The sequence below is a fragment of the Ranitomeya variabilis genome, chromosome 6 (genome assembly GCF_051348905.1).
Source record: "Ranitomeya variabilis isolate aRanVar5 chromosome 6, aRanVar5.hap1, whole genome shotgun sequence".
NCBI lineage: Eukaryota > Metazoa > Chordata > Amphibia > Anura > Dendrobatidae > Ranitomeya > Ranitomeya variabilis.
This window is the reverse complement of record NC_135237.1, coordinates 577784132-577805381: the sequence shown is the minus strand read 5'-3', so window position 1 is coordinate 577805381 and position 21250 is coordinate 577784132. Positions and strand designations below refer to the sequence as shown.

The window sequence follows — 21250 nt, the reverse complement described above, 5'->3', positions numbered from 1 at the left end:
CCCTCATACTGCAGGGTCTGTGCTGTGCTCCGGATGGCGACTCCACACCACACACTATACAGTGATGGAGACAGCAGCACAGAGTATTTCAGCGCCGTGGCCTTTTATGAAGATGAGGGGAGGATTAGTGGCGCGATGCTGGATCTTGTCTGTGACGAGGGTGTTGTCACCCGCAGCCACGCTCTTCCTGCTGCCACTCCCTTTTCCACTGCCCCCATTGCGCCTTTTCTTTTTTATGAGGCGGTTTTTCCTTGGACATTTATGACAAATCCACATCCTCGTCGGCAAAGGTCTGCGGGGTCTGGGCGCTCATTCTCCAGGACTGGGCTTTATTAAACCGTGCCCAGAATGGAGAGGGGGTCGTGTAGGTGGGGACCTCTGGGTGGTCCCAGCGTCGGCCCGCATTCATGACACAATTCATGGGTGTCCGCTGTCAGACTACCCCTTTATATCTTGAGGATCGGAGGTTGCGTGCAGGAAAGTACCGGGAGACGAGGTCACAGATGTGTGGAGGACACAGGTTGTGGATGGCTTTGTATGTCATGGTTAGGGTTTTGTAGTGGAGTCTCTGGGTAATGGGGAGCCAGTGAAGGGATTGACAGAGGGGAGAGGCCGGGGAATAGCGGGCTGACAGGTGGCCTAGTCGGGCAGCTGAGTTTAGAATAGATTGGAGGGGTGCAAGAGTGTTAGAGGGGAGGCCACAGAGCAGGAGGTTTCAGTAGTCGAGGCGGGAGATGATGAGGGCATGGACTAGGGGTTTGTAGATTCTTGGTTGAGGAATGTATGGATCCGGGAAATATTTTTGAGTTGAAGTCGGCAGGAAGTGGAAAGGGCTTGGATATGTGGTTTGAAGGAGAGATCAGTGTCAAGGATTACCCTGAGGCAGCGAGCTTGTGGGACTGGGGAGAGTGGGCAGCCGTTTACTGTAATGGATAGGTCTGATGAAAAATGATGAATTCTTTTTAATCCATGTAAAGTTTTAGAAATCTAGCGGAGAAGGATGAAATAGCTGACAGACATTGTGGGATTCTGGTTAGTAGGGTGGTGATATCTGGGCCAGAGAGGTAGATCTGTGTCATCATCATAGTTCCTCGGGTTTCAGTATAACCTCTCTGAGGAGTCCCAGCCCAGAAGTGTAGATGGAGAAGAGCAGGTGTCCTAGAACTGAACCTTGAGGACACCAGCAGGGGCGAGATGAGGAGGTGGTCTGTGAGTGGGAGACGCTGAATGTCCGGTCTATTAGGTATGACGAGATCTAGGATAGGACCGAGTCCGCGATGCCAAGAGATGAGAGGGTCTGTAGTAAGGCTGGTGTCACACTTGCAACTGCAATGCGAGAATCTCGCGCCTCAATACCCGGCACTGCCGCTGGCTCTCGGGACCGGAGTGTGAGGCTGCAAGTATTTCTATGCAACTGAACGGTCCGAACCCCCAGGCGACAGTGCTGGGTATTGGGGCGAGAAACTCTTGCAAGTTTCTCGCATTGCAGTTGCAAGTGTGACCCCGGCCTAAGAAGGAATAGTCCCCTATGTCGAATGCAGATAACAGGAGGAGGAGGACCGATTAGTGTCTCTTGGTATTGGCAGTTAGGTCATTGGTGACTTTAATCAGGGCACTTTCGGGGGAACAATGCAGTCGGAAGCCAGATTATAAGGTGTCGAAGAGGGAGCAAGAAGAGAGATGGGAGGACAGTTCAAGATGGTCGAGTTGTTCCAGTAGTGTTGAGGCATGGGGAGAAGTGATATAGGGCGACAGCTAGACCGAGACGATGGGTCAAGAGAGGGCTTTTTGAGGATGGGTGATCAAGGCATGTTTGAAGCATGAGGGGAAGACACCAGTTGTTAGTGACAGGTTGAAGAGATGGCTTAGGATGAAGACTGGTGAGGTTTGGTATGAGGCGAGATTGAATTGGGTCAAGTGCACAGGTGGTGAGATGTGATCTGGAGAGTAGAGAGGAAAGTTGGTCTTCCATAATGGTGGAGAAGCTGGTTTTAGAGGAGGGGGCAGAGTAGTTATGATTAGGGGCAGTGGGGGACTTTAGGCAAAAGCTTTGTCTGATGTTGTCAAAGTCTTCAGCTGAGATGATAGGAGAGGAAGGGGCTACTGGGGGACGGAGGAGAGAATTGAAAGTGTTAAATAGCTGTTTAGGGTTGTGAGACAGAGATGATATGAGAGATGAGAAATGTTTATTTGCTGCAGTGAGTGTGGACTCGAAAATAGAGAGGGACTGTTTGAATGTTATGAAGTGCAGTTGGAATGGGATCTTTTCCATCTGCGCTGAGCAACCATGGGAGCCCGCCTCAGTTCTTTAGTCATGGCTGGTGTGCCAGGGTTGCCTGTTGATTGTGCAAGCTTTGATATGTGAGGGGAGCGTCCGATTCGAGAGCTGCAGGTGTTGTGATGTTATATAGAGCGGTATCCGCATCCGCATTGTGTAAGGATCTTACGTTTGCAAGTGGGAGAAGGAATTCGGAGAGTGAGTGTAAATCAAAGTGTTTTCTGTGAGGGTGTGCAAGTTTCTGGAGTGTGGCTTGTGCACTAGGAGGGGGAAGAGAATGTAAGTAGCATGTGGTCAGAAAGCGGGAGAGGTGAGTTAGAGAGGTTAGATAGGGAGCAGAGACGGGTGAAGATTGAAGTTGAGGTCCAGTGCGTGGCCATCTTGTGAGTAGCTGCGGAAGACCATTGAGCGAGGCCGAAGGAGGAAGTACTGTGTCATGGTCGTGTCTGACCGTGATCCTGTGCTGTAATGTTTGTAGACTCTTCTTTGTCCTCCCCTGCCCAGGAGATGTGGTATGATCAGACCATGACCCTGTACGGTCGGACACGACCATTACACAGAACATAGAGACACATGTATAAGATTATCTCGGCACAGGAACATTTTATTTACATATCCAATTGTGGAAATGATTATTATTCCAACATTAATTGATTAAAATATACTTTTTTTCGTGGGGAAACACCTGTAAATATAGGGGTCCACTTACCGTACTGCATTGTGGATGATTGCTCAATGTGCTCATTACAATAAATGATTGGGTCCGCTGTCTGTATAATAGGAGCCTGCAGAAATAACGGGCTGAAGAAGTAATTCCTCTGTGATTCCATGTAACGAGTGTCGGACCTGCTGCTTGGGACCTCGTCCTAACGGAGGTTCACATGGGGTCTGCACCGACTGCAGTAGTTGTGGCTGTGACTCCACGTTCGAGTGGACCCCACATCTACGAACCTTCATCTCTGCTGTATGAGCTGCCGGACAGATTTCGTAGAGCGCGGCCCTTGGACCTCTGTCTACACTGTGCAGAATCCTCAGCAGTGCGCATGTCACCAGATCATCATTCCCTGCAGATTTCCCACCTCCACCTGTATAAACCTTTATGCTGATTGGATGAAGCAGGTCAGGTGATGGGCAGTTGTGTAATGAGGGGGTGTAGCCTCAGGATGCCTCTCCCTTTTAGAAGAATGAATAGAATTATTAGGAGCTTGTTCTCCAAAATGGGCCAAAAAATAAATGTAATGTCTTGCAAAAGTCTTAATGGATTTTATTGGGATATTCTGTGACGCAAACCTTAAAAAACATGGATTTATGACTTGTAAAAGAAATGATACAAGGTTTTGTAAATATTGTAAAAATATAACTCTGAATATTCTGATGTGCATTAGTATTGATCCCGAGGCAGTATGTTGTAGGACCACCTTTCACTGTAGTTACTGCTGCAGTCTTTTGGTGATATTTTGCACACTCGCTCTCGCTCAGTGACATTGGATGGAGACGTCGGTGGTCAGTAATTTTCACGTCTTGTTACAGATTCCCTGAGATTTGGGTCTGGACTGTGAATGGGCCGTTCACACACAGGAATATTCTCTGATCTAAAACCTCCATTGTAGGTATTGCGGGATATTGAGTCGTCCTGCTGAAAGGTGAACCTGTATTTATCTCCATCCATCTTCCCATCAATTCTGAGAAGCTTCCCTGCCCCTGCGGAAGAAGTCTCCCCACAGCAGCATGCCATGTGTGACAGTGGGCATGGTGTTTTCAGGGTGACGTTCAGTGTTAGTTTTCCACCACACATAGCGTTTTACATTTAGCCCAAAAGTTCTCCTTTGGTCTCATCTGACCAGAGCCCCTTTTTCCACATACTCGCTGTGTCACCTACATGGGACTTCTTATTTATTTCAAAAATGGCTTTTTCTTGCTGCTCTTCAGAAAGCCAAATTTGTGGAGTATACAACTAAAATCCGTCCTGTGGACAGATTCTCCCCACTGAGTTGTGAATCTCTTGAGCTCCTCCAGTGACCATGCTTCTCTAATTAGGGCTCTCCTTGCTTGGGATGTCTGGTTAGGTGGATGGCCATGTCTTGGTAGGTTTGCAGTTGTCATACTCCTTCCATTTTTGGATGATGGATTGAACTGTTCTCTGTGAGATGTCCACAGCTTGGGCTGTTTTTTTGTAACCTAACCCTGCTTTACTCTTTTCCACAGCTTTATCCCTGATCTGTCTGGTGAGCTCCTTGGTTTTCATGATGCTGTTTGCTCCCTAATGTTCTCACACAAACCTCTGAGGCCTTCACAGAACAGCTGTAGTTATACTGAGAAGAAATCACACCCAGGTGGATGCAGTGTACTAATTATGTGACTTCTAAAGGCGATTGGTCACTCAGGATTTTATTTAGGGGCATCAGACTACAGGGGGCTGAATACTAATACACAATGTTCAGATTTATATTTTTATAATGATTCGTAAACGTGGTATAATTTCCTTTACATGTCACAAATACTTGCTACTTTGTTTTGTATCACAGAAAATCCCCCAAAAATACATTTAAGTTTGTGGGTGTAACTGGAAAGAAGGTAGAAAAGATCAGATTATGAAGACTTCTTCAAGTCATTGTACCTGACTCTGAAAAGTCAGATTGTTCTCAGTCTGACAGAGAATGCTGCTCCTGAGATTGTCGGATATTGGGGTAATCACAAAACCAGCAAAAGTTTTGTTGCAAAAAGTCTCCAGAGGGCAAAAAACACGAGGAAAAAAAACTGTCAAAGGTACAAAAATCAGAGGCTAAGCGACCAGGAGCCATTATTCCCCAGTGCTGTCATATTCTAAATCTTCAGCCTCCCTGAAGGCCAGAAATACAAGGTGCTCGGAGACACGGCGGAGGTGTGGAGGCCGAGCCCTATGACCATTGAGCAAAGCACAGAAGTACAAGGTGATCAGTGCTCACATACATTGCCTAGTAATTGGACAATTATTTCAGATGCTCTTTACTAATCTACATGAACTTTTCCCTCATTAATCCATCATCTATTCAACAAGTAAAAGGTCTGGAGCTGATTCCAAGTGCGGCATTTGTATTTGGAAGCTGTTGCTGTGAACCCACAACATGCAGACAAATGAGCTCTCAATGGAGGAGAAACCGACCATCATTAAGCTGAAAAAAAGAAGAAATCCTTCAGAGAGAGCAGAAATGTTAGGAGCGACTAAATCTACAGTTTAGTACATTCTTTTAAAAAAAAAAAAAAGCGTCCTGGTGAGCAGGAATCTCAAAGGCCTTGATGACACCAGTTATGGATGTTCTCAAAACTTCCCACAGTGGAGAAAACACCTCACAACATCCCCCCACGAAACTCTCCAGGAAGTCTGGGTCTCATATCTAAGTTCACCATACCACATGGTGCAAACCATTAATCAGCCATAAAATGCTGTAGCATCTGGACACTGCAGGTTGGATGCTGCGGAGGAATGCAGCGTCTAGCCCGCAGCGTTTACTGACTGTGTGCACCTACCCCTACAGTTTGCTGTTCTGTTACTTTGCAAAACAGGGCTGCGGGATCACTGAACAAAATATTTGCTGATATGTTGATTACACATTATACCAGGCCATGCAGTTTGTTAACTTGCAAACATTGAAGGATAAACTAAACGATCAATGCGAGTTAATCTCCTCACCCTTTCCCCTTGACCTGTGAATAATGACTTGAAGAACAGTTGTGAACTATAAATAGGGGATTTGCTTCTGTAACAATATACATCCAGACATCTAAGGCATCCAAAAGATCCAAAGAACTAGACTCTTTACAAAACCACAGCCAGGAACACTCTACAGGAAAGCTGTCAGATCATGAAAGACACAGATTTGACATTCTACAGGATGCCAGCTTTTGGGGCCACTGCCCGGCTGAAAGAATATAGATGTGCTCCATTGACCATTACTGAACTCATGGATACGTTTGGGGTAGTCAGGATTTGGACCCACCGGTCACCTGAACCCCACTGATACATTTAGGAAAGCCAGGTTTGGGATCCACCGGTCACGTGTCTCCATGGAATTGTTTGTAGAAGTCAGGTTGTGACCCTCTGGTCAACTGACCTTGTACCTGAATGGACTGTGCTCTTCCTAAACTTGTCGTTACCTTCTGTTTGTGCGTGCCACAGGTGGGGTAGTCGGCCCTGGAAGTTCCAGAGTCGCAGCTGCTCTTATCCTGGCGAGTCAGCGAGACTCTGTAATTTTGCACCATCTTGGGTATTTTGCTGGGACTATTCTATGTGGTTTTTGTCTGTTTTGTGGTTCAATAACGTTTTACTCTCACCCTGTGTTTTCTAAGTAGTATTAAGCCCACGGTGAAAGGAGAGCGGGCGCTTGGTAGGATGATCCCTGGTACATGCGGTTTCGGCCCACTGACCCTCGTGTCTTCACAGGTCACTAGTGGTTATTGATGATGAGACTGAAGACAGAAGCAGCTGGATGAATCCTGTGTGTACTGGGCGATACTTTTTGCTCAGATTCACCCAAATGCAGCAAGGATGATTGGTCGGAGCTCCACAGGACAGGCAGACAATGACCCAAAGCATCCTGCGAAAGCAAAGGAGTGGAATTTTCTGCAATGGCCGAGTCCTCACCAGACAAAACTTAAAGCAGAAAGAACCACAAGCAAGCGAGAATTGAAATCACTGCAGTAAAGCGCTGAGGACACCAGCGAGGGTGACATCCATGGCCTCTAGACTTCAGGCCTTTATTGCTGCAAAGCTTCCCACCGGAGAGACCAGCTATGACAGGGGTGGGCAATTAATTTTGCCATGGGGCCGCATGAGAAATTGGGATGGTTTTAGAGGGCCGGACTAATATAATTACCGTATTTTACGGACTATAAGACGCACCGGACCATAAGGTGCACCCCAAATTTGGGGTGAAAATTGCAGAAAAAAAGATTTTTTATAAGATGGGGGTCCGTCTTATTGTCCGAATTTACAGTATCTTACCTGAGGGCTGGCGGTGGCAGAGCAGGGTCACAGGAGGCATGGTGTCGGCAGAGGTGGGGTGATGCGGTGTGGCGTGCACCTGAGCAGGGTCCCTTCCTGCTTAGGTGGGTGACGCCATGGCCTGGTGTCCATGGGGGGGGGGGGGTTTGCGGCAGAGGTGCGGTATGGTGTGCGCAGGGTCCCTTCCACCGGTGAGGTGATGCAGCGGCCCGGAATGCAATGTGAGCAGCAGAGCCGGGTTGAATATCGGTGGCGGCGGCGGCGGCCATCTTCCTGAGGCCGCGCGTGCGCAGATGGAGTGCTCTGCTTCACGGGGCTTCAGGAAAATGGCCGCGGGAGGCCGCGCATGTGCAGATGAAGATCGTGGCGGCCATTTTCCTGAAGCCAAGATCTAAATCTGCAAACTCGGCTTCAGGAAAATGGCCGCCACGATCTCCATCTGCGCACGCGCGGCCTCCCGCGGCCATTTTCCTGAAGCACCGTGAAGCAGAGCACTCCATCTGCGCACGCGCGGCCTCGGGAAGATGGCCGCCGCCACCGATAAACCGGTGATCAACCCGGCTCTGCTGCTCACAGGCAGGCAGCTGGCGGGCCGTTTAAAATCATCAGGTGGGCCGGATGCGGGCCGCATCTTGCCCAGCTCTGAGCTATGATGATGGTGACAGCCATGGCCTCCAGACTTCAGGCCATCATTGCTGCGAAGGTTCACACAGGAGGACACCAGCGATGGTGATATCCATGGCCTCCAGACTTCAGGCCGTCATTTCCGGTATGAGGCTTTGCAGGCAGAGACCAGAGATGGTGACGTCCGTGGCCTCCAGACTTCAGGCCAGCTTTGCCTGCAAATGATTCTATACAAAAGCTTAAACATGAACATTTTATTATGGAAAAGTGAATTTGTCCATTTACTTCTGAGCTCCTGAAATGAGGAGGATTTCGAGAAAAATGGCTGCAATTCCCTAACATTTCACAGGAAATCTCTGTTCAACCCCTTTAATTAACCCTGAAAGTCTCCACTTCAATTGCGGCCTTCAGAGCTGAAATCATGAGGATTCGTTAGTGGACAAAGATTTCTGGACGTAACTGTAGATGTCGTCTCTGTAGCATGAGGCGCTCGCTCCGACTACTGTACCCCTGTCCTTTTTGTATGATGAGACACTCGCTTCATCCTTTATACCCATTCCTCTCTGTCGGCTGAGGTACTCGCTCCATCCGTTATTCTCCATCCTCTCTGCAAGCTGAGGCGCTCACTTTGTCTGTTATACCCCCATCCTCTCTGTAGGCTGATGCGCTTGCTCCGTCCATTATACATTATACCCCCTTCCTCTCTGTCGGCTGAGGCGCTCGCTCCATCCGTTATACCCCCATCCTTTCTGTAGGCTGAGGCGCTCACTCCGTCCATTACACCCCCTTCCTCTCTGTAGGCTGAGGCGCTCGCTCCGTCCGTTATACCCCCTTCCTCTCTGTAGGCTGAGGTGCTCACTCCGTCCGTTATACCCCCTTCCTCTCTGTAGGCTGAGGCGCTCGCTCCATCTGTTATACCCCCTTCCTCTCTGTAGGCTGAGGCGCTTGCTCTGTACGTTATACCCCCTTCCTCTCTGTAGGCTGAGGTGCTCGCTCCGTCCGTTATACCCCCATCCTCTCTGTAGGCTGAGGTGCTCGCTCTGTATGTTATACCCCCATCCTCTGTAAGCTGAGGCGCTCGCTCCATCCGTTATACCCCCATCCTCTCTGTAGGCTGAGGTGCTCGCTCTGTACGTTATAGCCCCATCCTCTCTGTAAGCTGAGGCGCTCGCTCCGTCCGTTATACCCCCATCCTCTCTGTAGGCTGAGGCACTCGCTCCATCTGTTATACCCCCATCCTCTCTGTAGGCTGAGGTGCTCGCTTTGTACGTTATAGCCCCATCCTCTCTGTAAGCTGAGGTGCTCGCTCCGTCCGTTATACCCCCATCCTCTCTGTAGGCTGAGGCGCTCGCTCCATCCGCTATACCCCCATCCTCTCTGTAGGCTGAGGTGCTCGCTCCGTCCGTTATACCCCCATCCTCTCTGTAAGCTGAGGTGCTCGCTCCGTCCGTTATACCCCCATCCTCTCTGTAGGCTGAGGCGCTCGCTCCATCCGCTATACCCCCATCCTCTCTGTAGGCTGAGGTGCTCGCTCCATCCGTTATACCCCCATCCTCTCTGTAGGCTGAGGCGCTCGCTCCATCCGCTATACCCCCATCCTCTCTGTAGGCTGAGGCGCTCGCTCCATCCGCTATACCCCCATCCTCTCTGTAAGCTGAGGTGCTCGCTCCATCCATTATACTCCCATCCTCTCTGTAGGCTGAGGCGCTCGCTCTATGTTATACCCCCATCCTCTCTGTAAGCGGAAGCGCTCGCTCCATCCGTTATACCCCCATCCTCTCTGTAGGCTGAGGTGCTCGCTCTGTACGTTATAGCCCCATCCTCTCTGTAAGCTGAGGTGCTCGCTCCGTCCGTTATACCCCCATCCTCTCTGTAGGCTGAGGCACTCGCTCCATCCGTTATACCCCCATCCTCTCTGTAGGCTGAGGTGCTCGCTCTGTCCGTTATACCCCCATCCTCTCTGTAGGCTGAGGTGCTCGCTCTGTACGTTATAGCCCCATCCTCTCTGTAAGCTGAGGCGCTCCCTCCGTCCGTTATACCCCCATCCTCTCTGTAGGCTGAGGCGCTCGCTCTGTCCGTTATACTCCCATCCTCTCTGTAGGCTGAGGTGCTCGCTCTGTCCGTTATACCCCCATCCTCTCTGTAGGCTGAGGTGCTCGCTCCGTCCGTTATACCCCCATCCTCTCTGTAAGCTGAGGCGCTCGCTCCATCCGTTATACCCCCATCCTCTCTGTAGGCTGAGGCACTCGCTCCATCCGTTATACTCCATCCTCTCTGTAGGCTGAGGCGCTCACTCTGTACGTTATACCCCCATCCTCTCTGTAGGCTGAGGCGCTCGCTCCATCCGTTATACCCCCATCCTCTCTGTAAGCTGAGGCGCTCGCTCCATCCATTATAGCCCCATCCTCTCTGTAAGCTGAGGCGCTCGCTCCGTCCGTTATACCCCCATCCTCTCTGTAGGCTGAGGCGCTCACTCTGTACGTTATACCCCCATCCTCTGTAAGCTGAGGCGCTCGCTCTGTACGTTATACCCCCATTCTCTCTGTAAGCTGAGGCGCTCGCTCTGTACGTTATACCCCCATTCTCTCTGTAAGCTGAGGTGCTCGCTCCGTCCATTATACCCCCATCCTCTCTGTAAGCGGAAGCGCTCGCTCCGTCCGTTATACCCCCATCCTCTCTGTAGGCTGAGGCGCTCACTCTGTACGTTATACCCCCATCCTCTGTAGGCTGAGGCGCTCACTCTGTACGTTATACCCCCATCCTCTCTGTAAGCTGAGGCGCTCGCTCCGTCCGTTATACCCCCATCCTCTCTGTAAGCGGAGGTGCTCGCTCCGTCCGTTATACCCCCATCCTCTCTGTAAGCGGAGGTGCTCGCTCCGTCCGTTATACCCCCATCCTCTGTAGGCTGAGGCGCTCACTCTGTACGTTATACCCCCATCCTCTCTGTAGGCTGAGGCGCTCACTCTGTACGTTATACCCCCATCCTCTGTAGGCTGAGGCGCTCACTCTGTACGTTATACCCCCATCCTCTCTGTAAGCTGAGGCGCTCGCTCCGTCCGTTATACCCCCATCCTCTCTGTAAGCGGAGGTGCTCGCTCCGTCCGTTATACCCCCATCCTCTCTGTAAGCGGAGGTGCTCACTCTGTCCGTTATACCCCCATCCTCTCTGTAAGCGGAGGTGCTCGCTCCGTCCGTTATACCCCCATCCTCTCTGTAGCGGAGGTGCTCGCTCCGTCCGTTATACCCCCATCCTCTGTAGGCTGAGGCGCTCACTCTGTACGTTATACCCCCATCCTCTCTGTAAGCTGAGGCGCTCGCTCCGTCCGTTATACCCTCATCCTCTCTGTAAGCGGAAGCGCTCGCTCCCGTCATTGCCGCTCAGGTGTTATAGTAGCTCAGTGATGGCTGCTCCTGTATCTGCTGCAGTTACCCTTTGTTGACCATGACTATATTATCTCGGGCAGGTAGCAGATGCCCACTCGGGAAGGGGGAAGGGTCCATTTTTAGGCTGGTAGTTCTCTTGCTCGGCCGGCTGAGGAGGTGCGGAGACTGGAGGTAACGAGCCCTGGTCCTGTGATTTCTCACGTGTCTCTAACCAGTTTCCTCCTCCTGCAGGTCGGGAAGGGCTGTCCGCGGCCTCCGCTGGCAGCACTCACAATTGGGCGGTGGTGAGATATTGGGGTTAATTGTCCTGTGGATGGGGGAGGTGGTCAGGGTCAAGGATGATGAGATTTCAGTGTTTTGCTGATGGCTCCTGTCGGTGGCGCTGCTCCTGATTTCTGGCTTTCCCTTCTAGGTCGCTGCCCAGCGGCAACGTGCCCTCGCCATAATGTGCCGCGTCTATGTGGGCTCTATCTACTATGAGCTGGGAGAAGACACCATTCGACAGGCGTTTGCACCTTTTGGACCTATTAAAAGTATTGACATGTCCTGGGACTCTGTCACAATGAAGCACAAGGTAAGGAAACCTAAAAGTGTAAGTAGTCAGTGGTCCTCGCCCCGGACGTGCCTTCCATGGTCCACGTACGTCGATCTGCAGCTACATTCACTGTTGTCAGCTGGGAACACTCTCCGGAGACGTCCCCTTTATTATGGGGCAGTTAGTGTTCTCCTTATCCAGATTCTGACAACTTGCAGGATGTGGTCGCCATCTTGGCCGCCTGACGGAGTTGCATCTTCATTCTAATCTTGTTTTCCTTCAGGGATTTGCATTTGTAGAGTACGAGGTCCCAGAAGCTGCACAGCTAGCGCTCGAGCAGATGAACTCCGTCATGTTGGGCGGAAGGAACATAAAGGTGAGAGGATGGCGGCTTATATCGATGCGGATCCCATGTTATAGCAGCCTGTGCAGACTCTGGTCCGGGCAGCCGGTGGTTTCCATCATTGTGTGCCCTGGCACAGCTTCATGCAGTCCCCCACAAACAATGTCACCGCACAAAACATCATGGACCCCCACCCTCTGCAGGTTACTTGTCTTCACATGTTGTGACGTCTGGTCTCTCTCCCTCCAGGTGGGCAGACCCAGTAACATTGGCCAGGCGCAGCCCATCATCGATCAGCTGGCGGAGGAGGCACGTTCCTTCAACAGGATCTACGTGGCCTCTGTCCACCAGGACTTGTCCGACGACGACATCAAGAGCGTGTTTGAGGCCTTCGGAAAGATTAAGTCGTGTATGTTAGCCCGGGACCCCACGACCGGCAAACACAAAGGTTACGGCTTTATAGGTGAGTGCTTCCGTAGGGCGAGCTGTGGGTATCGGATGCTTTACGGGTGACATATTTGTCTGCAGCCGGGACTGAGCTGCGTTACCAGACACGGGTGCTGTCGAGAGCCATGCAATGTCTGCACTTACCGCTGAGGTGAATGCCCCCAGAGAACAGACATTGGTGCATTCTGCAGCACCCATGCATCTCATTGTCTGTACCACATGTGAAATAAAGGGGGTCCCTGCCCCGAGAGCTCACCAGTACTTCCTCCTCTACTTCCAGAGTATGACAAGGCGCAGTCCTCGCAGGATGCAGTTTCCTCCATGAACTTGTTTGATTTGGGCGGTCAATATCTCCGAGTAGGAAAAGCAGTAACGCCGCCCATGCCCCTGCTGACGCCCGCCACACCTGGTGGTCTGCCACCTGCTGCTGCGGTAGCTGCCGCCGCTGCCACCGCCAAGATCACAGCTCAGGTGAGGAGGACTATGGTTTCTGAGGTTGGAGGCTCAGGTTCCCTCTTGTGTCCTTTCAGTGGCCGATGCGTCCTGTATCGAGCTGCTCCCTACAGCCGCTCTTTCACTACGTTGTTTCTTGAACACAGATGTTTATTTGACCTTGTGTCGCTTCTGTATCTCCGGTAGGAAGCAGTAGCTGGAGCGGCGGTCCTCGGCACGCTGACCAGTCCTGGGCTTGTCACACCGACACTAACCCTGGCACAGCCACTTGGTGTATTACCTCAGGCAGTGATGGCAGCACAAGCCCCAGGGGTTATTACAGGTAGGTGACCGGTGTGAGATGGGGAACAGATTGTACTGCCACAGGGGGCTCTAATCAGTGCTGTACCAGAAGATGGGGGCACAAAACTGATTTGTAGAACAGTTATTTGATACCCGTTGGGTGGCTCAGTCCTGTCCTCTGTTTGTCGGGCAGCTCAGTTGCTCGGATCTCTGTCCGTCTGGCAGCTCAGTTGCTTGGTCCTCTGCCCATCAGGTGGCTCAGTTGCTCAGTCCTCTGCTCGTCGGGCGGCTCAGTCCTATTCTTTGACCCGTCGGGTGGCTCAGTTGCTCAGTCCCCTGCCCGTCGGGCGGCTCAGTCCTATTTGACCCGTCGGGTAGCTCAGTTGCTCAGTCTTCTGCCCATCGGATGGCTCAGTTGCTCAGTCCTCTGCCCGTCGGGCGGCTCAGTTGCTCAGTCCTCTGCCCGTCGGGTGGCTCAGTTGCTCAGTCTTCTGCCCATCGGATGGCTCAGTTGCTCAGTCCTCTGCCCTTCGGGCGGCTCTGTTGCTCAGTCCTCTGCCCGTCGGGCGGCTCTGTTGCTCAGTCCTCTGCCCGTCGGGCGGCTCTGTCCTATTCTTTGACCCCTTGGCTGGCTGAGTTGCGCAGTCCTCTGCCCGTTGGGCGGCTCAGTTGCTCAGTCCTCTGCCCGTCGGGTGGCTCAATTGCTCAGTCCTCTGCCCGTCGGGTGGCTGAGTTGCTCAGTCCTCTGCCCGTCGGGTGGCTGAGTTGCTCAGTCCTCTGCCCGTCGGGTGGCTGAGTTGCTCAGTCCTCTGCCCGTCGGGTGGCTGAGTTGCTCAGTCCTCTGCCCGTCGGGTGGCTGAGTTGCTCAGTCCTCTGCCCGTCGGGTGGCTGAGTTGCTCAGTCCTCTGCCCGTCGGGTGGCTGAGTTGCTCAGTCCTCTGCCCGTCGGGTGGCTGAGTTGCTCAGTCCTCTGCCCGTCGGGTGGCTGAGTTGCTCAGTCCTCTGCCCGTCGGGTGGCTGAGTTGCTCAGTCCTCTGCCCGTCGGGTGGCTGAGTTGCTCAGTCCTCTGCCCGTCGGGTGGCTGAGTTGCTCAGTCCTCTGCCCGTCGGGTGGCTGAGTTGCTCAGTCCTCTGCCCGTCGGGTGGCTGAGTTGCTCAGTCCTCTGCCCGTCGGGTGGCTGAGTTGCTCAGTCCTCTGCCCGTCGGGTGGCTGAGTTGCTCAGTCCTCTGCCCGTCGGGTGGCTGAGTTGCTCAGTCCTCTGCCCGTCGGGTGGCTGAGTTGCTCAGTCCTCTGCCCGTCGGGTGGCTGAGTTGCTCAGTCCTCTGCCCGTCGGGTGGCTGAGTTGCTCAGTCCTCTGCCCGTCGGGTGGCTGAGTTGCTCAGTCCTCTGCCCGTCGGGTGGCTGAGTTGCTCAGTCCTCTGCCCGTCGGGTGGCTGAGTTGCTCAGTCCTCTGCCCGTCGGGTGGCTGAGTTGCTCAGTCCTCTGCCCGTCGGGTGGCTGAGTTGCGCAGTCCTCTGCCCGTCGGGTGGCTCAGTTGCTCAGTCCTCTGCCCGTCGGGTGGCTCAGTTGCTCAGTCCTCTGCCCGTCGGGTGGCTCAGTTGCTCAGTCCTCTGCCCGTCGGGTGGCTCAGTTGCTCAGTCCTCTGCCCGTCGGGTGGCTCAGTTGCTCAGTCCTCTGCCCGTCGGGCGGCTCTGTTGCTCAGTCCTCTGCCCGTCGGGCGGCTCTGTCCTATTCTTTGACCGCTCGGCTGGCTGAGTTGCGCAGTCCTCTGCCCGTCGGGTGGCTGAGTTGCGCAGTCCTCTGCCCGTCGGGTGGCTGAGTTGCGCAGTCCTCTGCCCGTCGGGTGGCTGAGTTGCGCAGTCCTCTGCCCGTCGGGTGGCTGAGTTGCTCAGTCCTCTGCCCGTCGGGTGGCTGAGTTGCTCAGTCCTCTGCCCGTCGGGTGGCTGAGTTGCTCAGTCCTCTGCCCGTCGGGTGGCTGAGTTGCTCAGTCCTCTGCCCGTCGGGTGGCTGAGTTGCGCAGTCCTCTGCCCGTCGGGTGGCTGAGTTGCGCAGTCCTCTGCCCGTCGGGTGGCTGAGTTGCGCAGTCCTCTGCCCGTCGGGTGGCTCAGTTGCTCAGTCCTCTGCCCGTCGGGTGGCTCAGTTGCTCAGTCCTCTGCCCGTCGGGTGGCTCAGTTGCTCAGTCCTCTGCCCGTCGGGTGGCTGAGTTGCTCAGTCCTCTGCCCGTCGGGTGGCTCAGTTGCTCAGTCCTCTGCCCGTCGGGCGGCTCTGTTGCTCAGTCCTCTGCCCGTCGGGCGGCTCTGTCCTATTCTTTGACCGCTCGGCTGGCTGAGTTGCGCAGTCCTCTGCCCGTCGGGTGGCTGAGTTGCGCAGTCCTCTGCCCGTCGGGTGGCTGAGTTGCGCAGTCCTCTGCCCGTCGGGTGGCTCAGTTGCTCAGTCCTCTGCCCGTCGGGTGGCTCAGTTGCTCAGTCCTCTGCCCGTCGGGTGGCTCAGTTGCTCAGTCCTCTGCCCGTCGGGTGGCTCAGTTGCTCAGTCCTCTGCCCGTCGGGTGGCTCAGTTGCTCAGTCCTCTGCCCGTCGGGTGGCTCAGTTGCTCAGTCCTCTGCCCGTCGGGTGGCTCAGTTGCTCAGTCCTCTGCCCGTCGGGTGGCTCAGTTGCTCAGTCCTCTGCCCGTCGGGTGGCTCAGTTGCTCAGTCCTCTGCCCGTCGGGTGGCTCAGTTGCTCAGTCCTCTGCCCGTCGGGTGGCTGAGTTGCTCAGTCCTCTGCCCGTCGGGTGGCTCAATTGCTCAGTCCTCTGCCCGTCGGGTGGCTGAGTTGCTCAGTCCTCTGCCCGTCGGGTGGCTCAGTTGCTCAGTCCTCTGCCCGTCGGGTGGCTCAGTTGCTCAGTCCTCTGCCCGTCGGGTGGCTCAGATGCTCAGTCCTCTGCCCGTCGGGTGGCTGAGTTGCTCAGTCCTCTGCCCGTCGGGTGGCTCAGTTGCTCAGTCCTCTGCCCGTCGGGTGGCTCAGTTGCTCAGTCCTCTGCCCGTCGGGTGGCTCAGTTGCTCAGTCCTCTGCCCGTCGGGTGGCTCAGTTGCTCAGTCCTCTGCCCGTCGGGCGGCTCAGTCCTATTCTTTGACCCGTCGGGTGGCTCAGTTGCTCAGTCCTCTGCCCGTCGTGCGGCTCAGTCCTATTTGACCCGTCGGGTAGCTCAGTTGCTCAGTCCTCTGCCCGTCGGGTGGCTCAGTTGCTCAGTCCTCTGCCCGTCGGGTGGCTGAGTTGCTCAGTCCTCTGCCCGTCGGGTGGCTGAGTTGCTCAGTCCTCTGCGTCGGGTGGCTGAGTTGCTCAGTCCTCTGCCCGTCGGGTGGCTGAGTTGCTCAGTCCTCTGCCCGTCGGGTGGCTCAGTTGCTCAGTCCTCTGCCCGTCGGGCGGCTCTGTTGCTCAGTCCTCTGCCCGTCGGGCGGCTCTGTCCTATTCTTTGACCGCTCGGCTGGCTGAGTTGCGCAGTCCTCTGCCCGTCGGGTGGCTGAGTTGCGCAGTCCTCTGCCCGTCGGGTGGCTGAGTTGCGCAGTCCTCTGCCCGTCGGGTGGCTGAGTTGCTCAGTCCTCTGCCCGTCGGGTGGCTCAGTTGCTCAGTCCTCTGCCCGTCGGGTGGCTCAGTTGCTCAGTCCTCTGCCCGTCGGGTGGCTCAGTTGCTCAGTCCTCTGCCCGTCGGGTGGCTCAGTTGCTCAGTCCTCTGCCCGTCGGGTGGCTCAGTTGCTCAGTCCTCTTCCCGTCGGGTGGCTCAGTTGCTCAGTCCTCTGCCCGTCGGGTGGCTCAGTTGCTCAGTCCTCTGCCCGTCGGGTGGCTCAGTTGCTCAGTCCTCTGCCCGTCGGGTGGCTCAGTTGCTTAGTCCTCTGCCCGTCGGGTGGCTCAGTTGCTCAGTCCTCTGCCCGTCGGGCGGCTCAGTCCTATTCTTTGACCCGTCGGGTGGCTCAGTTGCTCAGTCCTCTGCCCGTCGGGCGGCTCAGTCCTATTCTTTGACCCGTCGGGTGGCTCAGTTGCTCAGTCCTCTGCCCGTCGGGTGGCTGAGTTGCTCAGTCCTCTGCCCGTCGGGTGGCTGAGTTGCTCAGTCCTCTGCCCGTCGGGTGGCTGAGTTGCTCAGTCCTCTGCCCGTCGGGTGGCTGAGTTGCTCAGTCCTCTGCCCGTCGGGTGGCTCAGTTGCTCAGTCCTCTGCCCGTCGGGCGGCTCTGTTGCTCAGTCCTCTGCCCGTCGGGCGGCTCTGTCCTATTCTTTGACCGCTCGGCTGGCTGAGTTGCGCAGTCCTCTGCCCGTCGGGTGGCTGAGTTGCGCAGTCCTCTGCCCGTCGGGTGGCTGAGTTGCGCAGTCCTCTGCCCGTCGGGTGGCTCAGTTGCTCAGTCCTCTGCCCGTCGGGTGGCTCAGTTGCTCAGTCCTCTGCCCGTCGGGTGGCTGAGTTGCTCAGTCCTCTGCCCGTCGGGTGGCTCAGTTGCTCAGTCCTCTGCCCGTCGGGTGGCTCAGTTGCTCAGTCCTCTGCCCGTCGGGTGGCTCAGTTGCTCAGTCCTCTGCCCGTCGGGTGGCTCAGTTGCTCAGTCCTCTGCCCGTCGGGTGGCTCAGTTGCTCAGTCCTCTGCCCGTCGGGTGGCTCAGTTGCTCAGTCCTCTGCCCGTCGGGTGGCTCAGTTGCTCAGTCCTCTGCCCGTCGGGTGGCTCAGTTGCTCAGTCCTCTGCCCGTCGGGTGGCTGAGTTGCTCAGTCCTCTGCCCGTCGGGTGGCTGAGTTGCTCAGTCCTCTGCCCGTCGGGTGGCTCAGTTGCTCAGTCCTCTGCCCGTCGGGTGGCTCAGTTGCTCAGTCCTCTGCCCGTCGGGTGGCTCAGTTGCTCAGTCCTCTGCCCGTCGGGTGGCTCAGTTGCTCAGTCCTCTGCCCGTCGGGTGGCTCAGTTGCTCAGTCCTCTGCCCGTCGGGTGGCTCAGTTGCTCAGTCCTCTGCCCGTCGGGTGGCTGAGTTGCTCAGTCCTCTGCCCGTCGGGTGGCTGAGTTGCTCAGTCCTCTGCCCGTCGTGCGGCTCAGTCCTATTTGACCCGTCGGGTGGCTCAGTTGCTCAGTCCCCTGCCCGTCGGGCGGCTCAGTCCTATTTGACTCGTCGGGTAGCTCAGTTGCTCAGTCTTCTGCCCGTCGGGCGGCTCTGTCCTATTCTTTGACCCCTCGGCTGGCTGAGTTGCTCAGTCCTCTGCCCGTCGGGTGGCTGAGTTGCTCAGTCCTCTGCCCGTCGGGTGGCTGAGTTGCTCAGTCCTCTGCCCGTCGGGTGGCTGAGTTGCTCAGTCCTCTGCCCGTCGGGTGGCTGAGTTGCTCAGTCCTCTGCCCGTCGGGTGGCTGAGTTGCTCAGTCCTCTGCCCGTCGGGTGGCTGAGTTGCTCAGTCCTCTGCCCGTCGGGTGGCTGAGTTGCTCAGTCCTCTTCCCGTCGGGTGGCTGAGTTGCTCAGTCCTCTGCCCGTCGGGTGGCTGAGTTGCTCAGTCCTCTGCCCGTCGGGCGGCTCTGTTGCTCAGTCCTCTGCCCGTCGGGCGGCTCTGTCCTATTCTTTGACCGCTCGGCTGGCTGAGTTGCGCAGTCCTCTGCCCGTCGGGTGGCTGAGTTGCGCAGTCCTCTGCCCGTCGGGTGGCTGAGTTGCGCAGTCCTCTGCCCGTCGGGTGGCTCAGTTGCTCAGTCCTCTGCCCGTCGGGTGGCTGAGTTGCTCAGTCCTCTGCCCGTCGGGTGGCTGAGTTGCTCAGTCCTCTGCCCGTCGGGTGGCTCAGTTGCTCAGTCCTCTGCCCGTCGGGTGGCTCAGTTGCTCAGTCCTCTGCCCGTCGGGTGGCTCAGTTGCTCAGTCCTCTGCCCGTCGGGTGGCTCAGTTGCTCAGTCCTCTGCCCGTCGGGTGGCTCAGTTGCTCAGTCCTCTGCCCGTCGGGTGGCTCAGTTGCTCAGTCCTCTGCCCGTCGGGTGGCTGAGTTGCTCAGTCCTCTGCCCGTCGGGTGGCTGAGTTGCTCAGTCCTCTGCCCGTCGGGTGGCTGAGTTGCTCAGTCCTCTGCCCGTCGGGTGGCTGAGTTGCTCAGTCCTCTGCCCGTCGGGTGGCTGAGTTGCTCAGTCCTCTGCCCGTCGGGTGGCTGAGTTGCTCAGTCCTCTGCCCGTCGGGTGGCTGAGTTGCTCAGTCCTCTGCCCGTCGGGTGGCTGAGTTGCTCAGTCCTCTGCCCGTCGGGTGGCTGAGTTGCTCAGTCCTCTGCCCGTCGGGTGGCTGAGTTGCTCAGTCCTCTGCCCGTCGGGTGGCTGAGTTGCTCAGTCCTCTGCCCGTCGGGTGGCTGAGTTGCTCAGTCCTCTGCCCGTCGGGTGGCTGAGTTGCTCAGTCCTCTGCCCGTCGGGTGGCTGAGTTGCTCAGTCCTCTGCCCGTCGGGTGGCTGAGTTGCTCAGTCCTCTGCCCGTCGGGTGGCTGAGTTGCTCAGTCCTCTGCCCGTCGGGTGGCTGAGTTGCTCAGTCCTCTGCCCGTCGGGCGGCCTGTCCTATTCTTTGACTTCTCGGCTGGCTGAGTTGCTCAGTCCTCTGCCCGTCGGCAAGCTGAGTTGCTCAGTCCTCTGCCCGTCGGGTGGCTCAGTTGCTCAGTCCTCTGCCCGTCGGGCGACTCAGTGTCCGTTGGGCGGCTTGTAAAGTAGTCTATTTGTGAAGTGCGTGCACTAATGATTTGGTGTTCGTTGTTGCACCTCACATTTTAGGGGTTCTCAGGATTTTCCGTGGCTCAATCTGGCAAATAAAGCGCTGGGTGGTCTGGTTGGTCTCCTTAAATTCTCCTGCTGCGGTTATTTTGGTGTCTGCACTTTTTTAGTGTTTTTTTGTTAATGGTCTTGCCTTTGCTTTAGGTGTGACCCCAGTACGACCGACACTGCCAGTGACTATCCCCCAGGTGGGACTGGTGAACCCCATACTGTCCAGTCCCCCAGCCCTGGCGCAGATGGAAGTGAAGAAGGAGAAGGAAGAGGAGGAGCTGGCGCCGGAGTCAGAGCGGCCGGAGATGCTGAGTGAGCAGGAGCACATGAGCATCTCTGGGAGCAGCGCACGGCACATGGTCATGCAGAAGCTCATGCGCAAGCAGGAGGTGAGAGGGGCTCTGTGGCATCATCTGAGGGGCCCATCTAGGGCAACGGTTGTCATCCATGTCTCTTCTCTCCTCCACAGTCCACAGTCATGGTTTTACGTAACATGGTGGATCCCAGAGATATTGATGACGACTTGGAGGGGGAGGTAACAGAAGAATGTGGCAAGTTTGGCGCTGTGAACCGGGTGATCATTTATCAGGAGAAGCAGGGCGAGGAGGAAGACGCCGAAATCATTGTTAAAATATTTGTGGAGTTCTCCATGGCCAGCGAAACGCACAAAGCCATCCAGGCGCTGAATGGACGCTGGTTCGCCGGACGCAAAGTGGTGGCGGAAGTTTATGACCAAGACAGGTTCGACAACAGTGATCTATCAGCGTGAGTCCTGGACTATCACCCCCATCCTCCCTCATCTGTCCACGTACTGTTTATTTTTAATGATTGTGAATTTGTCCTTATTCTGCTGCGTAGAATTCTGGGTAATAAAATGTCTGTTTTTTTTTTTTTTTTTGTCGTTGTCTATTTCACTGAGAATCCCAGCTGCTTGTACTGAGGGAAGTGTTCACTATGGATTCCCCAGTATCAGTACTGAACCTTGTAATACTATATCTTCCACACAGCTCATAAGGGGTTAATGCCTTCCCAGCATGCACCTGACCTGTACTGCACAGGTGGGCGCAGAGGTCGGACCAGGAGCTGTTACGCATCCAGGGTCTACAGCAGCCCTGACCAAAGCAAAGGTCCGAATCCTGCCGTGAGTGACCCGGAAACCAGGAATCGAAGCACGTGCCTTCTGGGAAGAGTGAAAAGTCGCTACGAGTCTGAGGATCTTTGGTGTAGCCGG

The 21250-nt window shown here is 55.4% G+C and overlaps 1 protein-coding gene across 2 annotated transcripts in view; it reads left to right on the top strand.

Annotated features, from left to right (window-relative positions):
• The window catches only part of PUF60 (poly(U) binding splicing factor 60), a 54163-nt gene extending 33251 nt beyond the window's left edge, over positions 1 to 20912 (top strand). For both annotated transcript variants that reach the window (XM_077271501.1, XM_077271500.1), the window contains 7 exons: positions 11680 to 11841; positions 12086 to 12178; positions 12395 to 12608; positions 12873 to 13063; positions 13232 to 13367; positions 20173 to 20408; positions 20489 to 20912. In XM_077271501.1, coding sequence (XP_077127616.1) covers positions 11680 to 11841; positions 12086 to 12178; positions 12395 to 12608; positions 12873 to 13063; positions 13232 to 13367; positions 20173 to 20408; positions 20489 to 20788 — 1332 coding nt within the window. In that variant the 3' untranslated portion in view covers positions 20789 to 20912. The remainder of the gene's footprint in view (positions 1 to 11679; positions 11842 to 12085; positions 12179 to 12394; positions 12609 to 12872; positions 13064 to 13231; positions 13368 to 20172; positions 20409 to 20488) is intronic.
• Positions 20913 to 21250: the final 338 nt, after the last annotated feature.